Source organism: Bubalus bubalis, chromosome 14 (genome assembly GCF_019923935.1).
Source record: "Bubalus bubalis isolate 160015118507 breed Murrah chromosome 14, NDDB_SH_1, whole genome shotgun sequence".
Taxonomy (NCBI): Eukaryota; Metazoa; Chordata; class Mammalia; order Artiodactyla; family Bovidae; genus Bubalus; species Bubalus bubalis.
Window position 1 is genome coordinate 62,150,769 of NC_059170.1, and position 18,473 is coordinate 62,169,241.

General features: G+C 37.5%; 1 protein-coding gene across 5 annotated transcripts in view; it reads right to left on the reverse strand.

Annotated features, from left to right (window-relative positions):
- The window catches only part of PLXDC2 (plexin domain containing 2), a 427,345-nt gene that overhangs the window by 49,773 nt on the left and 359,099 nt on the right, over positions 1-18,473 (reverse strand). For 4 of the 5 annotated variants that reach the window (XM_025264435.3, XM_044928172.2, XM_045162714.1 and 1 more), the window contains exon 10: positions 6,247-6,313. In XM_025264435.3, the coding sequence (XP_025120220.3) occupies positions 6,247-6,313 (67 nt within the window). The remainder of the gene's footprint in view (positions 1-6,246; positions 6,314-18,473) is intronic. The other variant, XM_025264436.3, reaches the window with a different exon arrangement.

The window sequence follows — 18,473 nt, forward strand, 5'->3', positions numbered from 1 at the left end:
GTATTGTTGGTTCAGAAAGAACATCCAATATGGTTTCCTTGTCACTAGTTAGATATGATCCAGCTTACTCTCGCCAACATCCTAGCAGCCCATTCGATCCCGCAGACTTTCATTCCTGCATCTTCTCAGCCTCAGTAATCTCACGATCTCCTCCTTGACTCCACTTTAGTTATCATCCCCACACCCTGGACCTTCTCTGCAGCTGGGAATGCTTTAGTTCTGAAATCACACCTTCAGTTATCCTTTTTCCTGTCTATTTAGGTAGCTGTTCATGAATGTAGCTACTCACATTCTTCTTATCCTGTGATTCTGTAGAAAACCCAAGCACAATGATGCTCTCCCTTTAGTCTTGTTTTTTCCCCATCAGTTCAACCTCTCTTTTCAATATCTTTATGCATCTTGCCTTGTTTTCGTGTGTATTTTGTTTTCCACATCACCTTCTTAGAAAATCTGCAGTACCAAATACAGTAAAAACTCTGCCTTTCCTTGCCTGCGCCAAAGCTCAGAGAGAGAGAAAGAGAGAGAGCAAGCGAGCTGGAGAACAACCACACATCCTCCCACTGGGAACTCCACAAACTCACCTCCAGCATCCCCAGCAAGGGCTTCTATGCTGCCTGGCAATACTGTCCAGCTTTGCTGACGTCCTCTCTCATTATCCTCAACATCAATTTCAAACCCTCTCCACTCTACTTAGAACTGCCATTCCATAATGTGTCTCCCAATTTTACCCTTGGCCTCACTTTTTATATCTTTGATAAGCAAGTCATCAGCAAGAATTTTAAAAATTTATTTACAGATCATCATCCCTACTTGAATCTGTACTGACCTGTCCTTCTTCCTCCTGTTGGGATGGACAGGTCCACTGTTAACAGCTGTTCCCTCATGTGTCTGCTCTGGCCCAGCCCAGTCTACCTTCTCAGGTATTGTGAACCTGCTCATTTGACCCCCTCCTTTCTCTTCAGTATTTAGTCTTAATTCCCTCTTGCCTTGTTATCATCAGCACTTAACCATACTCAAGCACATCCCAGCTTATTTTAAAAACTCCATCTTCCCTCTTCTCCACATGCATCCTGGGATCATCCTGCTTTTCCTTCCATTCACAGTTGGAATTCAAGAGAGATGGACCAGCCTTGGGCTTTGCAGATGCCCACAAGTTTGTTTTTGTCCAGCACAACTTAACTGAAACTTCTTATACCAATGTTTCTAAATATTTCTGTATTTATCACACCTTCCATATACATTCAATATTTCACTAGCATTTGGCACTGTCTGTCCATTTTCTAACCTTAGAGTCTGTGATACACACTCATCAATTTTCTGACTCCTGTCTAACAACTGCTTCTCCAACTGTTTCTTTCTTCTTTGCTTTAAGGGTTGGTAGTTCTTATGGATCTTTCCTGACCTGTCTTTTATCTATAGGCATGGTCACTAATAATTTCCTCCATACTTATGACTTCAATTAACATCTTTATGTTAATTATGCATAAATGTCTATCTCCAGTCCACATTTTTCTCTTGGATTTTAGGCCCAAGTATTCATCTATTGACTTATATGCATGTGGATGTCACAGACTTCTCAAGCTCAGTAAGTCTAAGATGGAATTTGTCACACATTATTCTTCCCCTGTGGTTCTATTTACACACACACCCACACACACACAAATCTGTATATCAGTATTCTTAATCACCCTAATAAGCTAAAATCCTGACCTTTGTTTTGCTCATGGCAGTAAAGGCAGACTACAGATCCTGAATGGTCCTCCTGCCATAATATATGTGGATTCTGGATAAAACAAGAATTTTGAAGCATTACGAGGATTTTCAAGAAGTAGAGAAAAATCTCTGAAGGGGCCTTTCTTTTGTCTCCACCACCAAAACAAAATAAAGCAAAACCTGTGTGCTATAAAGACAGCAGGAGCAATATACATTAGGTAAAGTAAAAGTGCAGGGTTTGCTCTGAAGGTAAAAATGCCAAAAACTAATTATGCTCCAAGGAGATCAGCTTGTTACCAACAGTAGATGGGGGAGATTAATCCAAACCTCTCCTCCCCATAGTAACGCAGGAACAGATGGCACCCCCTGAAGCCCTCAGGTTTCCATCATCAAAACCTCTTTAGTGGAAAACATCACCTACCTACATCCTAGAAATTCCCATGGAATAAGATCAAACAAATGCACTGCTAATTAAAGGATACAAAAAGAAACACAAAGAGAAAAAGAGTAGTCTGACAAAGACCCAGCAAAAACAGAGAACAACATAATCAGACCAGCAAAAACTTTTTGATCCCGGATTGGGATCATCCAGTGTGAAACATATAGAAATTATACATGAAATATTGAAATAAATAAATAGGAAAATTTAAAAATAAACTAGTAAACAGGCTATAAAAATGATATGGCAGATTGAGTAAAGATTGACCCTAAAAAATGAAAAATACCATTGTTGAAATTACTACCTCAATGGATAGGTTAAAGAGCAGATTGAACAAGAGGAAGAAAGAATTAATAAACTGGCAAACAGATCTGAAAAAATCCCCTGGGATGCAGCACAGAGAAATAAGAAAATAGATGATATAAAAGAGAGGTTATGCAAGGAAGTGATGAGCAGGTCCAGCCTACCTCCAAAGAGCTCAGAAGGTGAAGATGAAGGGAATGGAGAGAGTCTGACTGACTTTATCACGTGCCCAGAATTTTTATCATAATCTTCTCTGCTGTAAATATCTTTGTCACATGCATTTTTGCTGAAAATACTCTTGTCGCATAACTAAATTTGCTGTAAGGCAATTTTGCTGTAAAAGATAAAATATCTGGCTGGTGGTTTGGTTGGATATACACAGTACAGAAATCATGACAGATGATGATGATTTGCCCAAGTTGGTTTCTTCTTCTGAAACACAAGACATGGCAGGAAAGAGGCCAAGGACCTTGAAGGCACAGAGGTGAATCTGCGTTTCCCATAAAACTTTGTAATGTCTATCGAAGGCATGTGACAAATGCCAAGAACAAACATCAGTGCAGAGGCTTTTATGACACAATAGAAAGCTCAGTTACAAACATGCATCCTAGCATTTGGAATTGATACCTCTCTTCAAGAAGGAAGAAATTTTGCTGAAAATAACATTGGGATGTTGAACAAGCAGACAAATTAGTAGCAACAAAATGTGTAATACTATGAACAAAAGACTTGGAAGGCAAGTGCTTAGGTTCAACTCACAGAATAAAGCCACTTACTTGCACAGTATTGTTGTGAGTCTCCACACACATTAAATGTATTCAGATACTTTGTATTTCTCAATAAAATCTTTTCAATTTTGTTATTCACTTTCATGTTTCATTATATCCTTTCTAATGCCCCTCTTTTATTTTTCCTTATTGTATCTTTAGTGGCAAAATTACGACCTCATGGCCATTTACTTGGCAAAAATGTTTGTGGCCAAAATGTTTATGGTAAAGAAGCTTATGGTGAAAATACCTAGAACCCATTTATCCAAATTGATAACCAATCAGTTAGAAAATACACATCCTTCTCGAGCACATGTAGATCTTTGTTAAAAATGACTCATTGACTATTCCATTAAAAGCTCCAACTAATTTTAAAGAATCAGTGTCATATAGAATGTGCTGTCTGGCAATTCAACTAGGTAAGAAGTCAATAATGAAAAGATGAAATTTAAAATTTCCATAATTTAGAAATGCAGTGTAATTCATAGTTCAATGTAACTTCAGTAAAAATGAGGGCCTTCCCTGGTGGCTCAGTGGTAAAGAATCTACCTGCTAAGCAGGAGATGTGGATTCAATCTCTGGGTTGGGAAGATCTCCTGGAGAAGGAGATGGCCTTCTTGCCTGGGAAATCCCATGGACAGAGGAGCCTGGTGAGTTATAGTCCATGCAGTCACAAAGAGTTGGATACAACTGAGCAACAGACTTGCAGTAAAAATATTGACCAGATTGACTGATTACAGATATTGCAAGCGGATTTTAAAATTTATATGAAGAACAAAAGTTCAAAAGTTGTCAAAACACCTGAGAAAATGAAAAAGTAAAGTTTGTTCTATAGCTAGTGATATTTCTTATAAAACTACAGTAATTAAGACAGGGTAATATATAATGTATTCATTCTTCCAAAAAGTCATTTGGATCATATCATCCCCTTAATTTAAAACCCTCCAGATAGCTTTGTCCTGCCTTTAACATGAGGCTCAAACTGCTTCAATGTTACTGGGCCCTGTTCACCCCACCAGTGTTACCTCTCACCACTCTTACCTTCAGTTACCCCTCAGAAGTCATTAAATATCACCTCCTCAAACAAACGCTCCCTTATCCTACTGAACAAGACCATGCACCTCTTTGCCAGGGTCATTCTCTAAGTGTGGTTCTTTGTTCAGTGTGTGTTTCCCCTGCTACACACATTTCTCACACTTAAATTAGCAGTACTTAGAACAGTAAATAGTACGTTCTTATATTAGGATCTGCACTTATTGAATAAATTCATCTCACAAGATCAGAAGGAAAATTTAACCCTAGTTTTAGGCACAGAAAATAGACTGGATTTGGTGACCCTGTTCACTTACCTGTAACACAAGTCTAGGATTGCTCACAATAGAGCTAGTAATGTTGACAATTTAGTTATGGAATAAAAAGGAAGCACTGGATATTATAGCAAGTGCTAGAGCCTGAGCTTCTTGGGAAGAGAGAATAATTAAAAAAAAAAAATTAGTGCTTAGCACAGACCATAGGACATAGTGAATTCCCCATACATATATTTAGGAGGGCTTAGAATGTGGTGGATTCTTCTCAATAGCTTCTGTTTCATGCTGGGCCCACACTGAAGCAAGAAAATTACGATGTCTCAATTACACTTTTGATATCCAATTTCAACGTTTTTAATTGAGGTAACTGTGATTACCTGAAAGAAATATCAACCTTAAAACACAACAATGACTCTCATTAATAGATTTTCTTTTTCAAGTATCATTGTTAAATAAGTGAAATGAAATACTGTTGATAAATCAGTATACTGCTACTGCTGCTAAGTCGCTTTAGTTGTGTCCAACTCTTTGCGATCCCATAGATGGCAGCCCACCAGGCTCCCCTGTCCCTGGGATTCTCCAGGCAAGAACACTGGAGTGGGTTGCCATTTCCTTCTCCAATGCATGAAAGTGAAAAATGAAAGTGAAGTCGCTCAGTCGTGTCTGACTCTTAGCGACCCCATGGACTGCAGCCTACCAGGCTCCTCCATCCATGGGATTTTCCAGGCAAGAGTACTGGAGTGGGGTGCCATTGCCTTCTCCGATAAATTAGTATACATTATTGTAATTCACCACCGCCCACAACCAAGTGTCAAAAAGTTGATTAAAGGTACATTGGCAGTAAGTTCAAGAATATCCTGAAAAATGCATTTCTCAAGGTATTTATGAGATATCATAAATAAAAACTTAATAAAAAAAGGCTTTAGTAACCAGGATTCCCTAATAGTTTTAAAAACAGCTCTTTGACATGATATGCTTCACTGAATGAGAAAGCTTGTAGAAGTGATAATGGTTTTTGTTAGAAATATATACCCTAAAACTTAACAAAGGGAGAAGGAACAAATACTACTTTTCTCTGTGAACCTTATGGGATATTTTTATGTGACTCTGAACTCACAGTGCAAATACAATTCACTAAAAAACTTTTAAACATGTTGGAATCCCTTCTGCAATTTTATTTACTTGCTTAAATCACTTCTTTGCATCACTGTATCCATGATATTTGCCTGAGACTTACTGTTTCCATGTTAGACCACATCTACCTTCTTCTATTATGCCGATATACTGCAATCAATCTTTTCCTCCATACAACTGATTTCATTATTTGAGTGAAAAAGATGGGGAAAAAAAAAGATCTCAAAAAAGCAGCAAATATTTAAGAGAGCTGCCCTTTGATCAAAGAGATTTAAATCCTGGTTCTACGATTCCTAAGTCACATCTCTACCTCCAGATTCTTTCTTTCCACCCCTACCTCAACATCACCCCTCATTCTTTCCTCTTCCCCTCTTGGTACCACGGAGGCAATAACAGCTCTGATCTCATAGGATGGGCATGAGAATAAATTGAGATAATACATGTAGAGTTAAACCCAGCATCTGGTACATATAAGGGCTCAATGACTGCTGGCTCTTTTATTAAATTAGACCCCATTTTCATTAAGTTGCAGCAATGATATACGACAGCTTGGTCTTAGCAATCTCATCATAATAAAGCGCACCTGTACCTCTTCAGGGCATCCACTGTCCACCCAGTCCTGCCGATGGCGATCAAATCCACTGGAACATCTTCAGAGACAGCCATGTTGTAGATCAGAAAAGAAAGTATGGGGTACAGAGTGGAGGTAGAAATTAAAAGAGAAACACTGGTAAGTAGTTAATTTTCAAATGTGCACAAGAAAAACTTTCTTCTATAGAACTGTTAGCTGGAGCAGTGGATGAGCATTTACAGAGTTCTGTGTAACCACCCATGCACACCTTAGGTAATGATGCCGTTACGTTTGCACGTGACAACAGATGACTCTACTGAGGTTCACACACAATACAGAGATCACCATACAAAGGCGAGACAGTAGCCATTCTATGGAGCTGGTTTTTCTTTTCCTCCTACGTATATATTTTTCATCATTACTACAAACAGATACAAAATTTTTTGCAGGCATTTTTCAGGATTTCAGATCTTGTTATTTGTTTTACTTACATTTTAAAACTAGATCCACAGTCACAAAAACTCTTTCCCTATTGTACAGTAAAAGGTTAGTAAGTCAGGTTTGGGATGTTCAAACCTACACATTCCAAAGAGAGAACTGGCCCTTGTCCAGGGAGATCACGTCTAAGGCTTTGGAATATCCTGCCTGATAAAAGTGTCTTTGTATATCTTGGGTCTTGGGCTATGCTAGATAGTTCACACCACCAACATGATTTATAGTGCAGGTCTGTTTTTATTTGCTTGGAGCCCTGGGCCATGCTGCATCAGTTTGACCCTTGGGGGGCTGGAGAATAGAGATAAAGTTGGACATGGAAAATTTCATATCTATATAATGGCCCTCAGTAAAAACCCTGGACACCAAGACTTGGATGAGTTTCCTTGAGTGGCAATACTTGGTGTGTGTTTTCATGAACAGTTGCTGGAAGAATTAAGTGTCGACTCCACTGAGGGAGAAAGACTGGGAGCTGTGCCTTGTCACTCTTGTATTCCCCCATGTTCCTTCCCTTTGCTGATTTTAATCTGTGTCCTTTTGTTGTAATAAACGGCAACCTGGAGCACAACATTTTCTCCTCTCTGTCAGTTCTTTCAGTGAATCAGCGAAGCTGAGTGTGTTCCTGTGGATTCCTGCCTACATAATTCCTAAGATTAAGTCACGCCTAAAAGGTCAGATTCACAAGGAACTCTACTTCGTGCTCTGTGGTGACCTAAATGGGGAGGAAATCCAAAGAAGAGAGGATATATGTATATGTATAGCTGATTCACTTTGCTGTATAGCAGAAACTAACAGAACATTGTAAAGAAACTGTACTCCAATAAAAGTTAAGTAAAATAATAAAAATAAAAGGTCAAATTAAGCAAGCACTGGGTTGATGAGATTTGGCTCACTCCCACTTTCTTTCTTCTTCTTTTTTTAAAGTTTTTGACTGGGCTGTGTGGATGTGGGATCTTAGTTCTCCAACCAGGGACTGAATTCACAACCTTGGCATTGGAAGCATGGAGTCTGAACCACTGGACCACCAGGGAAGTCCTCCACTCTCTTTCTTGATTGAAATAATTTCTGCCCTCCCTACAGAAAATCTAACTACAGTTCATTCACTTTTCAAGACTCAGAAATTACCACCCAGAGCCCATTCCGATAAAGCTTCATCATTGGTGTGCTCACATGTTACTTTACTATTTAACTTTTCTCATTTATATACAATTTCATGGCCTTATGTCTTATTTGGGCTTCCCTTGTGGCTCAGCTGGTAAAGAATCTGCCTGTAATGTGGGAGACCTGGGTTCAATCCCTGGTTGGGAAGATCCCCTGGAGAAGGGGAAGGCTACCCACTCCAGTATATTGGCCTGGAGAATTCCATGGATTATATAGTCCACAGGGATGCAAAGAGTCAGATACCACTTATTTACCAAACTTGATTGTGAATACTTTAAAGTTAGGACCAGTGTTATATTTAAGCATTCCTAGTATATCTGATGGAGAAGGCAATGGCACCCCACTTCAGTATTCTTGCCTGGAAAATCCCATGAACGGAGGAGCCTGCTAGGCTGCAGTCCATGGGGTTGCTAGGAGTTGGACACGACTGAGTGACTTCCCTTTCAATTTCCACTTTCATGCATTGGAGAAGGATTGGCAACCCACTCCAGTGTTCTTGCCTGGAGAATCCCAGGGACTGAGAAGCCTGGTGGGCTGCCATCTATGGGGTTGCACAGAGTCAGACACGACTTACATGACTTAGCAGTAGCAGTATATCTGAAACATGATTTTTTTCCATATATTTACCTATGAAAAATGAAGTGTCTGCTGTTACCCTGTTTGTTTATCCTATACACTGAACACATCATAAGAAATGCCAGGCTAGATGAGTTATAAGCTGGAATCAAGATAGATGGGAGAAACATCTACAAACTCAGATAATGCAGATGATACCACTCTAATGGCAGAAAGCAAAGAGGAACTAAAGAGCCTCTTGATGAGGGTGAAGGAGGAGAGTGAAAGAGCTGGCTTAAAACTAAATATTAAAAATCTTTGTGCCAGTACCATACTATCTTGATAACTGTGGCTTTGTAGTAGAGCCTGAAGTCAGGTAGGTTGATTCCTCCAGTTCCATTCTTTCTCAAGATCGCTTTGGCTATTCGAGGTTTTTTGTATTTCCATACAAATTGTGAAATTATTTGTTCTAGCTCTGTGAAGAATGCTGTTGGTAGCTTGATAGGGATTGCATTGAATCTATAGATTGCTTTGGGTAGTATACTCATTTTCACTATATTGATTCTTCCAATCCATGAACATGGTATATTTCTCCATCTGTTAGTGTCCTCTTTGATTTCTTTCACCAGTGTTTTATAGTTTTCTATATATAGGTCTTTAGTTTCTTTAGGTAGATATATTCCTAAGTATTTTATTCTTTCCATTGCAATGGTGAATGGAATTGTTTCCTTAATTTCTCTTTCTGTTTTCTCATTATTAGTGTATAGGAATGCAAGGGATTTCTGTGTGTTGATTTTATATCCTGCAACTTTACTATAGTCATTGATTAATAGATCAATGGAACAAAATAGAAAGCCCAGAGATAAATCCACGTACATATGGACACCTTATCTTTGACAAAGGAGGCAAGAATATACAATGGATTAAAGACAATCTCTTTAACAAGTGGTGCTGGGAAATCTGGTCAACCACTTGTAAAAGAATGAAACTAGAACACTTTCTAACACCATACACAAAAATAAACTCAAAATGGATTAAAGATCTCAATGTAAGACCAGAAACTATAAAACTCCTAGAGGAGAACATAGGCAAAACACTCTCTGACATACATCACAGCAGGATCCTCTATGACCCACCTCCCAGAATATTGGAAATAAAAGCAAAAATAAACAAATGGGACCTAATTAACCTTAAAAGCTTCTGCACATCAAAGGAAACTATTAGCAAGGTGAAAAGACAGCCTTCAGAATGGGAGAAGATAATAGCAAATGAAGCAACTGACAAACAAACAATCTCGAGAATATACAAGCAACTCCTACAGCTCAACTCCAGAAAAATAAATGACCCAATCAAAAAATGGGCCAAAGAACTAAATAGACATTTCTCCAAAGAAGACATACAGATGGCTAACAAACACATGAAAAGATGCTCAACATCACTCATTATCAGAGAAATGCAAATCAAAACCACTATGAGGTACCATTTCACACCAGTCAGAATGGCTGCGATCCAAAAGTCTACAAGTAATAAATGCTGGAGAGGGTGTGGAGAAAAGGGAACCCTCTTACACTGTTGGTGGGAATGCAAACTAGTACAGCCACTCTGGAGAACAGTGTGGAGATTCCTTAAAAAACTGGAAATAGAACTGCCTTATGATCCAGCAATCCCACTGCTGGGCATACACACTGAGGAAACCAGAAGGGAAAGAGACACGTGTACCCCAATGTTCATCGCAGCACTGTTTATAATAGCCAGGACATGGAAGCAACCTAGATGTCCATCAGCAGATGAATGGATAAGAAAGCAGTGGTACATATACACAATGGAGTATTACTCAGCCATTAAAAAGAATACATTTGAATCAGTTCTAATGAGGTGGATGAAACTGGAGCCTATTATACAGAGTGAAGTAAGCCAGAAAGAAAAACACCAATACAGTACACTAATGCATATATATGGAATTTAGAAAGATGGTAACAATAACCCTGTGTACAAGACAGCAAAAGAGACACTGATGTATAGAACAGTCTTATGGACTCTGTGGGAGAGGGAGAGGGTGGGAAGATTTGGGAGAATGGCATTGAAACATGTAAAATATCATGTATGAAACAAGTTGCCAGTCCAGGTTCGATGCACAATACTGGATGCTTGGGGCTGGTGCATTGGGACGACCCAGAGGGATGGAATGGGGAAGGAGGAGGGAGGAGGGTTCAGGATGGGGAGCACATGTATACCTGTGGCGGATTCATTTTGATATTTGGCAAAACTAATACAATTATGTAAAGTTTAAAAATAAAATAAAATTGAAGAACAAAACAAACAAACAAACAAAAAACAAACAAAAAAACTAAATATTAAAAATCTAAGATCATAGCATGTGGCCCCATTATTTCATGGCAAAAAGAAGGGGAAAAGGTGGAAGTAGTGACAGATTTCCTCTTCTTGGGTTCTAAAATCACTGCGGATGGTGACTGCAGCCATGAAATCAGAAGATGACTGTTTCTTGGCAGGAAAGCTATGACAAACCTAGACAGTGTATTGAAAAGCAGAGATATTACTCTGCCAACAAAGGTCCATATAGTCAAGGCTATGGTCTTTCCAGTGGTCACATACTGTCGTGAGAGTTGAACCACAAAGAAGGCAGAGCACCAAAGAACTGATGCCTTCGAACTATGGTGCGAGAGAAGACTTCTGAAAGTCCCTTAGATAGCACGGAGATCAAACCAGTCAATCTTAAGGGAAATCAACCTTGAATACTCATTGGAAAGAATGATGCTGAAGCTCCAGTATTTTGGTTATCTGATGAGAACAGTTGACTCATTGGAAGAGTCCTTGATGCTAGGAAAGATTGAGGGCAGATGGAGAAGAGGCTGTCAGAGGATGAGATGGCTGGATGGCATCACTGATGCAATGGACATGAACTTCGATGCAATGGACATGCAATGAACTTTGGGAGATAGTGAGGGACAGGGAGGTCTGGCATGCTGCAGTCCATGGGGTTGCAGAGTCAGACACAACTGGGTGACTGAACAAGTATATCTGACACATGATTTATTTTTCATATATTTATGAGTCTATGAAAAACAAAGGTTTACATTGATCCTGAATTTTAATATATAAATATATATACTTAATACATTATAAATATAAATCCATGTTAATAATCTAAATAGATATTTATGTATTTTTCAAAATAAATGGAGACTTTTTGTCTTATATTCTTACAGGCTGTTCAATTTTAGTCTCATGTTTTTTTACACTGTTACTTCACAACTTCTTTTTTCACTTGTTTTGCAATGAGTCCACATGATTTTTTCCTAAGAATCCTTGCCAGAGATCATGTACCATAGCATGAATGAGCACAATTTAATTCAAGTGGAATGTGAAAACAGCTCGACTGTCAACAGAAAAGATCATATCTATCATTCTGCTTGGACATGATCCATTAGAGCTCAGCTATTTTATACCTACCATCTGTGCTGAACAAGCTCAAGTGTGAAATAAACATCAGTGTGTGATCTAGCATCCTGAGTTCAGAATCCCCAGTTGGTCAAGGCCATATCTGGTTACCCAAAGAGATTCTGACGTTTAGAGTCCAATTCCAGATGAATCAGACGGTTGTTGCCTCTTCTCTTTCTCTCCTTTCAAGTTTGCTTAAATATTGAAAAGTGTACTGATATTCTCTTTTGCAAGATGGGAATCTATCAATTTTCTACAGAGAATATATTTTGGGAATCATCTGACAAGTAATTAAACGCAACAGATAATTTTAAAATGCAGTCTGTCTTTACTTACTCCATTCTAGACGTACTCAAAGCCAGTGGGAAATAATAACTTTTACCTTATATTGTAAAAAGACAGTACCAAATCTTAAATTTATGAGTCAATTTTATCTTCAGTAATTGGTCCCTTAAATTATTACATTAATCCCAGGGAAAAGTATAGAAACACTGTGGTTTGCCTGAGTTATTAAATACTCTCAATTATTGTGTGTGAAATTAGGTTCTACTGAAAATATGTAATTCAATTAAGTAATTCATTCATTTATTTATTCACAATTGATTATCTATTAGTTGATCCACAGCTTACTAACGGCCAGGGTGGGAAGGATTGACAATGGAAAAACACAAATAAAGTTTGGTTTGAAAAATTCATACATTTTTGTACCTTATGATGCCTTTACAAATTAACAAAACAGGACTTTGCCTTTTCATAATTTAATTTTAAAACCTAGTCATTTAAACAGCATCAGAAACCAATTATAAACAAGAAGATGTGTCTGTGTGTGTCTCTGTGTGTGTGTTGTACCAATCATTAAGAAAAGCTATCTTTCTATTATTTCAAAATTCTAAATAATGATCCTGATTCTGGGAAAGTTTGAAGGCAGGAGGAGAAGGGGCGACGATGATGAGATGATGAGATGGTTGGGTGGCATCATCCACTCAATGGACATGAGTTTGAGCAAACCCCGGGAGATGGTGAAGGACAGGGAAGCCTGGCGTGCTGCAGTCCATGGGGTCTGACATGACTGAGCGACCGAACAACAACAAATAAGTAAAAAAAATCACTTCTGAAAACACCTTCCTCCCTCCACTGAGCTGCTGTGTTGTTTCTCTAAAACATCATGACATTAACCACATTGTGCTCTAGCAGGTTGTTTTCCAGAGTTCTCAGAGAGGCTCTCCTGACCTGGAATCACCTGGTGTTCCTGCTGAAATGCAGATTCCTGGGTCTGAGTAAGATTCTCTTACAACTTAGGTCCAGCAATTTCATTGGAAACAGGAGTCCCTGGTGATTCTCACCACACTGAATTGGGAAACCCACGGGCTTCCTACATGATATGTCTACATAACAGGCCTCTTTCCGCTCCACCAGCCCATCTCCTGTGCTTATTACCCCTCTCTGATTGTGTTTCTCTTTTTTGAGTCTCTGCCTTTGAACATGCCATTACATTTGTCTGGAGTACCTTCCTCATCTCTAATTAGTAAACCAAATATAATGCAAGGCTTATCTCCTTCCAGAAGCATCTCCTTTTCCTCTTACCCAGAAGAGATAGCACCCTGTTTTCAATGTCCCTCAACATCAGTGCTAATGTCTACTATTACACTACAATTGGTTGTTTTCAAGCTTCTCATATGCATAAGACTTTGCAGGGGAACATAATTTCAGATGAAAAGTCTAGGGTCAAACTGCTTGAGTTAGAAGTCTGTTTTGGCCACCAAATAGGTATGTGATCTTAGGCAAGCTATTTTTCCTATTTAAACTGGTTTCCTCACCTGTAAAATGATGGAGGGGGATTAGGTAAGAACTAAAAGTAGAGTGTTTGGTACACAGTCAACATTTAGTAAATGTCAGCTGTTTTTAACACTTAAGTAATGTCTTTGTAGTATGTACGTAACAAGGTCAAGAACTCTCGAAAATGAGTACGTGAGATTTTCACTATATAGATAGAAGTTACAAAATGTATAGAAATTAATGCTGTGTACCATGATAATATGAAATGTCTTTTATACTTAAAAATTCCTCCATCACCATATTTGGAAATTAATATTATAGAATCTTATGAGAGAAAAATCTGAATTGCTCTCAAATATAGAGCACATATTTATTCAATATTTATAAATAGAAATTATGTGGTTTTGTAAATATTCCTTAAAAAATGATTTCAACAGTCTGAGTTCCTAACTACAAAAGATTTCCAATGGTTTTATTTTCAAGCTATTACCTTCTTCTCACTATTACCTAATACCAAAGCAGATTGTTAGAGAGTGATACTTCAAGTTAATTGTACTATTTCCCACTCAGCTTCAATGGGATGTTGATTTCAAAGCCCCCAAGAACCATGTTAAGTGAACCCCATTTAATAAGGCAGCCGAGAAAGGAAGCAATATTCTCCTAGTTTGCAGCATCTATTCAATTGTGAGATTAAAGCATAAATCTCATCACATGTCTAACTGATCTCAGTTTGTGGAAAGGGCTTCACAAATACAACTTATTTTGCAAAGGTAGTATGTTCAGATAAAGAAAACAGAGTAAACATTAAAATACATACATAAGGATTAAAAATGAAGTCCATGTCTTTCTACACAATTGAACATGTGTTATTTCACCAGTAAAATGAAACCGCTACAAAAGAAAATTCTGGAGAAAACCTTCACAGATCCCTGAGATCCAATTAGGAATTAGTTTGGAGATTAGGAGTCAGATTAAGAGATTAGGAAAAAAAAAACAGGGTACTAAATATTTTAGGCTTTGAAGACTACACAGTTCCTGTCATAATTATTAATACTTAACTCTGTGATAATTGAAAAAGCAAGAGAGTTTCAGAAAACCATCTAATTCTGCCTTATTAACTATGCCAAAGCCTTTGACTGTGTGGATCACAATAAACTGTAGAAAATTCTTCAAGAGATGGGAATACCAGACCACCTGACCTGCCTTTTGAGAAATCTGTATGCAGGTCAGGAAGAAACAGTTAGAACTGGACATAGAACAACAGACTGGTTCCAAATAGGGAGGAGTACGTCAAAGCTGTATATTGTCACCTTGCTTATTTAACTTATATGCAGAGTACATCATGAGAAACACTGGGCTGGATGAAGCATAAGCTGGAATCAAGATTGCTGGGAGAAATATCAATAGCCTCAGATATGCATATGACACCACCCTTATGGCAGAAAGTGAAGAACCAAAGATCCTCTTGATGAAAGTAAAAGAGGAGAGTGAAAAGGTTGGCTTAAAGCTCAACATTCAGAAAACTAAGATCATGGCATCTGGTCCCATCACTTCATGGCAAATAGATGAGGAAACAGTGGAAACAGTGACAGACTTTATTTTTTGGGGCTCCAAAATCACTGCAGATGGTGATTGCAGCCATGATATTAAAAGATGCTTGCTCCTTGGAAGAAAAGTTATGACCCAACTAGACAGCATATTAAAAGGCAGAGACATTACTTTGCCAACAAAGGTCTGTCTAGTGAAGGCTATGGTTTTTCCAGTAATCATGTATGGATGTGAGAGTTGGACTGTGAAGAAAGCTGAGTGCCGAAGAATTGATGCTTTTGAACTGTGATGTTGGAGAAGACTCTTGAGAGTCCCTTGGACTGCAAGGAGATCCAACCAGTCCATTTTGAAGATCAGCCCTGGGATTTCTTTGGAGGGAATGATGCTGAAGCTGAAACTCCAGTACTTTGGCCACCTCATGTGAAGAGTTGACTCATTGGAAAAGACTCTGATGCTGGGAGGGATTGAAGGCAGGAGGAGAAGGGGACGACAGAGGATGAGATGGCTGGATGGCATCACTGCCTCTATGGACGTGAGTCTGAGTGAACTCCAGTGTTGGTGATGGACAGGGAGGCCTGGCGTGCTGCGATTCATGGGGTCACAAAGAGTCGGACACGACTGAGCGACTGAACTGAACTGAACTGAGGCCTCAGGTGTATTTACTGGCATAGTATCTTAATGAGAAAATCAATTGTACATTTGTTACGTTTTCTTTCCGTAGTCTGCAATAGTGTGAAAAATGATCCTCTGGCATTAAAGAGATGGAAAGTACTTAAAAAAATAAGTGTTTTAGATGAGAAACAAGTATAATGATAAACAGCTGTGACAAAAACTAACTCATAACATATTTTGTTATGAGTGTGGAGCTGTAAGATACAGGAAAATGATTTTGTTTTGAAATACTGAAAAAATTTCATTGGAAAGGTAGGTCATAAAATTTAAAATGTTGAGTACAATAATCATTACTGTCAATAAAAAGTTAGTAAAAAAAAGTCATATCTCATTTCCCATATGGGGTATGTTTGTTCTTAATTGGCTTCAGGCATGAGATGGATGATTTAATTTGTAAAAGCATTTCTCCTAAAATCAAGAAACTTGAGCTTAAAGTTTTTCAGAATCTTCATACCTGAACTACTCATTACATAGAGCTCTGGGAATGATAGATGAATTTGAGTACACAGTAATCTATTATGGAGACAACACTATAGGACAAATTATGAAATTTTACATCATTATAATATGCAAGGATATGGAGCGTGTTGCCTTCTAACAAAAGCTCTTGATATTAGTTGTAGCCCGGGATCGTAAGCCAATGCCATTAAGAATAGTTATCTGCAGAACACAGGAACTTGGCAAGTGAAGATGAGTTTCAGATGGAAAATTGGGGTGAAATCATCTGGATCTGATAAGCAGAACCTTGTCATATCAGATGTGGCATCATGCAGAGCTGCAGGTTTTATAAAATAAAGACTTACCATTTCTTTAGTTTTGTAGAGTCTAGAGCACCCTAATATGTGTTTAAAAGCATAATATCAGGGTGTTTTACCCTTCCAATTCTTTTATCTCATTAAAAATATTCACATGTTATTTCTTTTTCCTTCCAAACTATTGGTTCTATATATATATATCCTAGGAAATACATGATGCATAAAAAGTCAGTTATACCCTGGACAATCCAATAAACCCACTTTAGTGCAAAATAATTAGTGATAGTACACTGCTTTCATCATGTTTTAATCAGGGAGATGGCAACTGTACCCAGATTATTAGATATCGGAGTATTTATTTTATATCTACATCAAAAAGTCTCCTAAGATACTACTTAGAAAGGGCAAGAGAATGAAGTATTCACCCATATGGCAACAGTTAAAAAGTATCTGATTCAAAAGACTTGGACATACTTGTTTGCAGTAAAATTCAATTTTTATCTTTGCTCTTCCTAACTTTTAAGTGCTTCTAGTGAACGCTGAAATATGCTGGCTCAGGAAATTTTAAATTATGCAAGTTTGGCTGTGTATTGACTTAAAATTATCCTTCATTACAGAGCATCACATAATCTCTGTATTATTCACAAATTTAAGCCATATGTTTAGACATTATTACTGTTATTTTTTTAAACCAATAGTAGCTTAAATAGTTAAATCTGGATTCCCACCAGAAGTAGTTGAAATAATTAACTCTGAATTCCTCAGTGACTTCCAGCTTTGTCCTAATTCACCTGCATGAAGTGGATGTGACTACATTAGTAATATGAAGTATGCAATTTCAGAAATCTTCAATTTATCAAAAAACAGATTACTCCAAGGTAGTCTTTGAAACTTTTGAAATAAACCATACTAAGAAATAGTTAACATTGTTTAATCATTTATATATCTGGGTATGTGTTATGGTTGTATGTTTGTGTGTGCTGAAACTACATATTTATTGTGATGTTTCTTTTTTCAAAACATCCAAATAAAGCACAGAGATATTTTGTATTCTATTCTATTTCATTAACAAAAGTGCTGACTGCAACCCACTGGGTAATTGATAGCATGACCCTCCTGAATTGCAACCCTCAGTTTGAATAATTCTATCCTCGTAGTTCAAAATTTTAATCATATTTATGCTTTAAATAGCATTGCCTGGTTTGTAAAATAATCATTTTAATAGAAAATTACAGAAAAGTATAGAAACAGAAATTAAAGTAAATAATATCCCAGTGCTAAGATATTGCTAGTTTTATTTCCCAACCAATCTTTATTTAACATATAATTACATATACTTATGTATTAATCAAACTGGAATCATATCATGTGATAACTTGCTTTTTTACAATTAATATGATAGTCTTGGTATTTTCCAAGTCCATAAATATCCCTTGAGAGTTAATTTTTAATGACAGTATATACTCCATTATATGGCTTTATAAACATTTTATTGTATGATACATAGGAAAGTTTTAAAAGAGTAAATTCTATGTGTTACTATGAAAGAAAAATTTTTTTTCTTTTTCTCTCTTTTTTGCATCTATATGAGAAGATGGATGCTAGCTTAACCTATTTTGGTAATCATTTCACCATATATGTTAATCAAACTATCATGATGAAAGCTTTAAAATTATATGGTGAAGTATGTCAATTATTTCTCAATAAAACTGGAAATAATAATTCAACCTATATATCAGCATATGGGCTTCCCTGGTGACTCAGTTGCAAAGAATCTGGATGCCAATACAAGAGATGAGGGTTAGATCCTTGGTTTGGGAA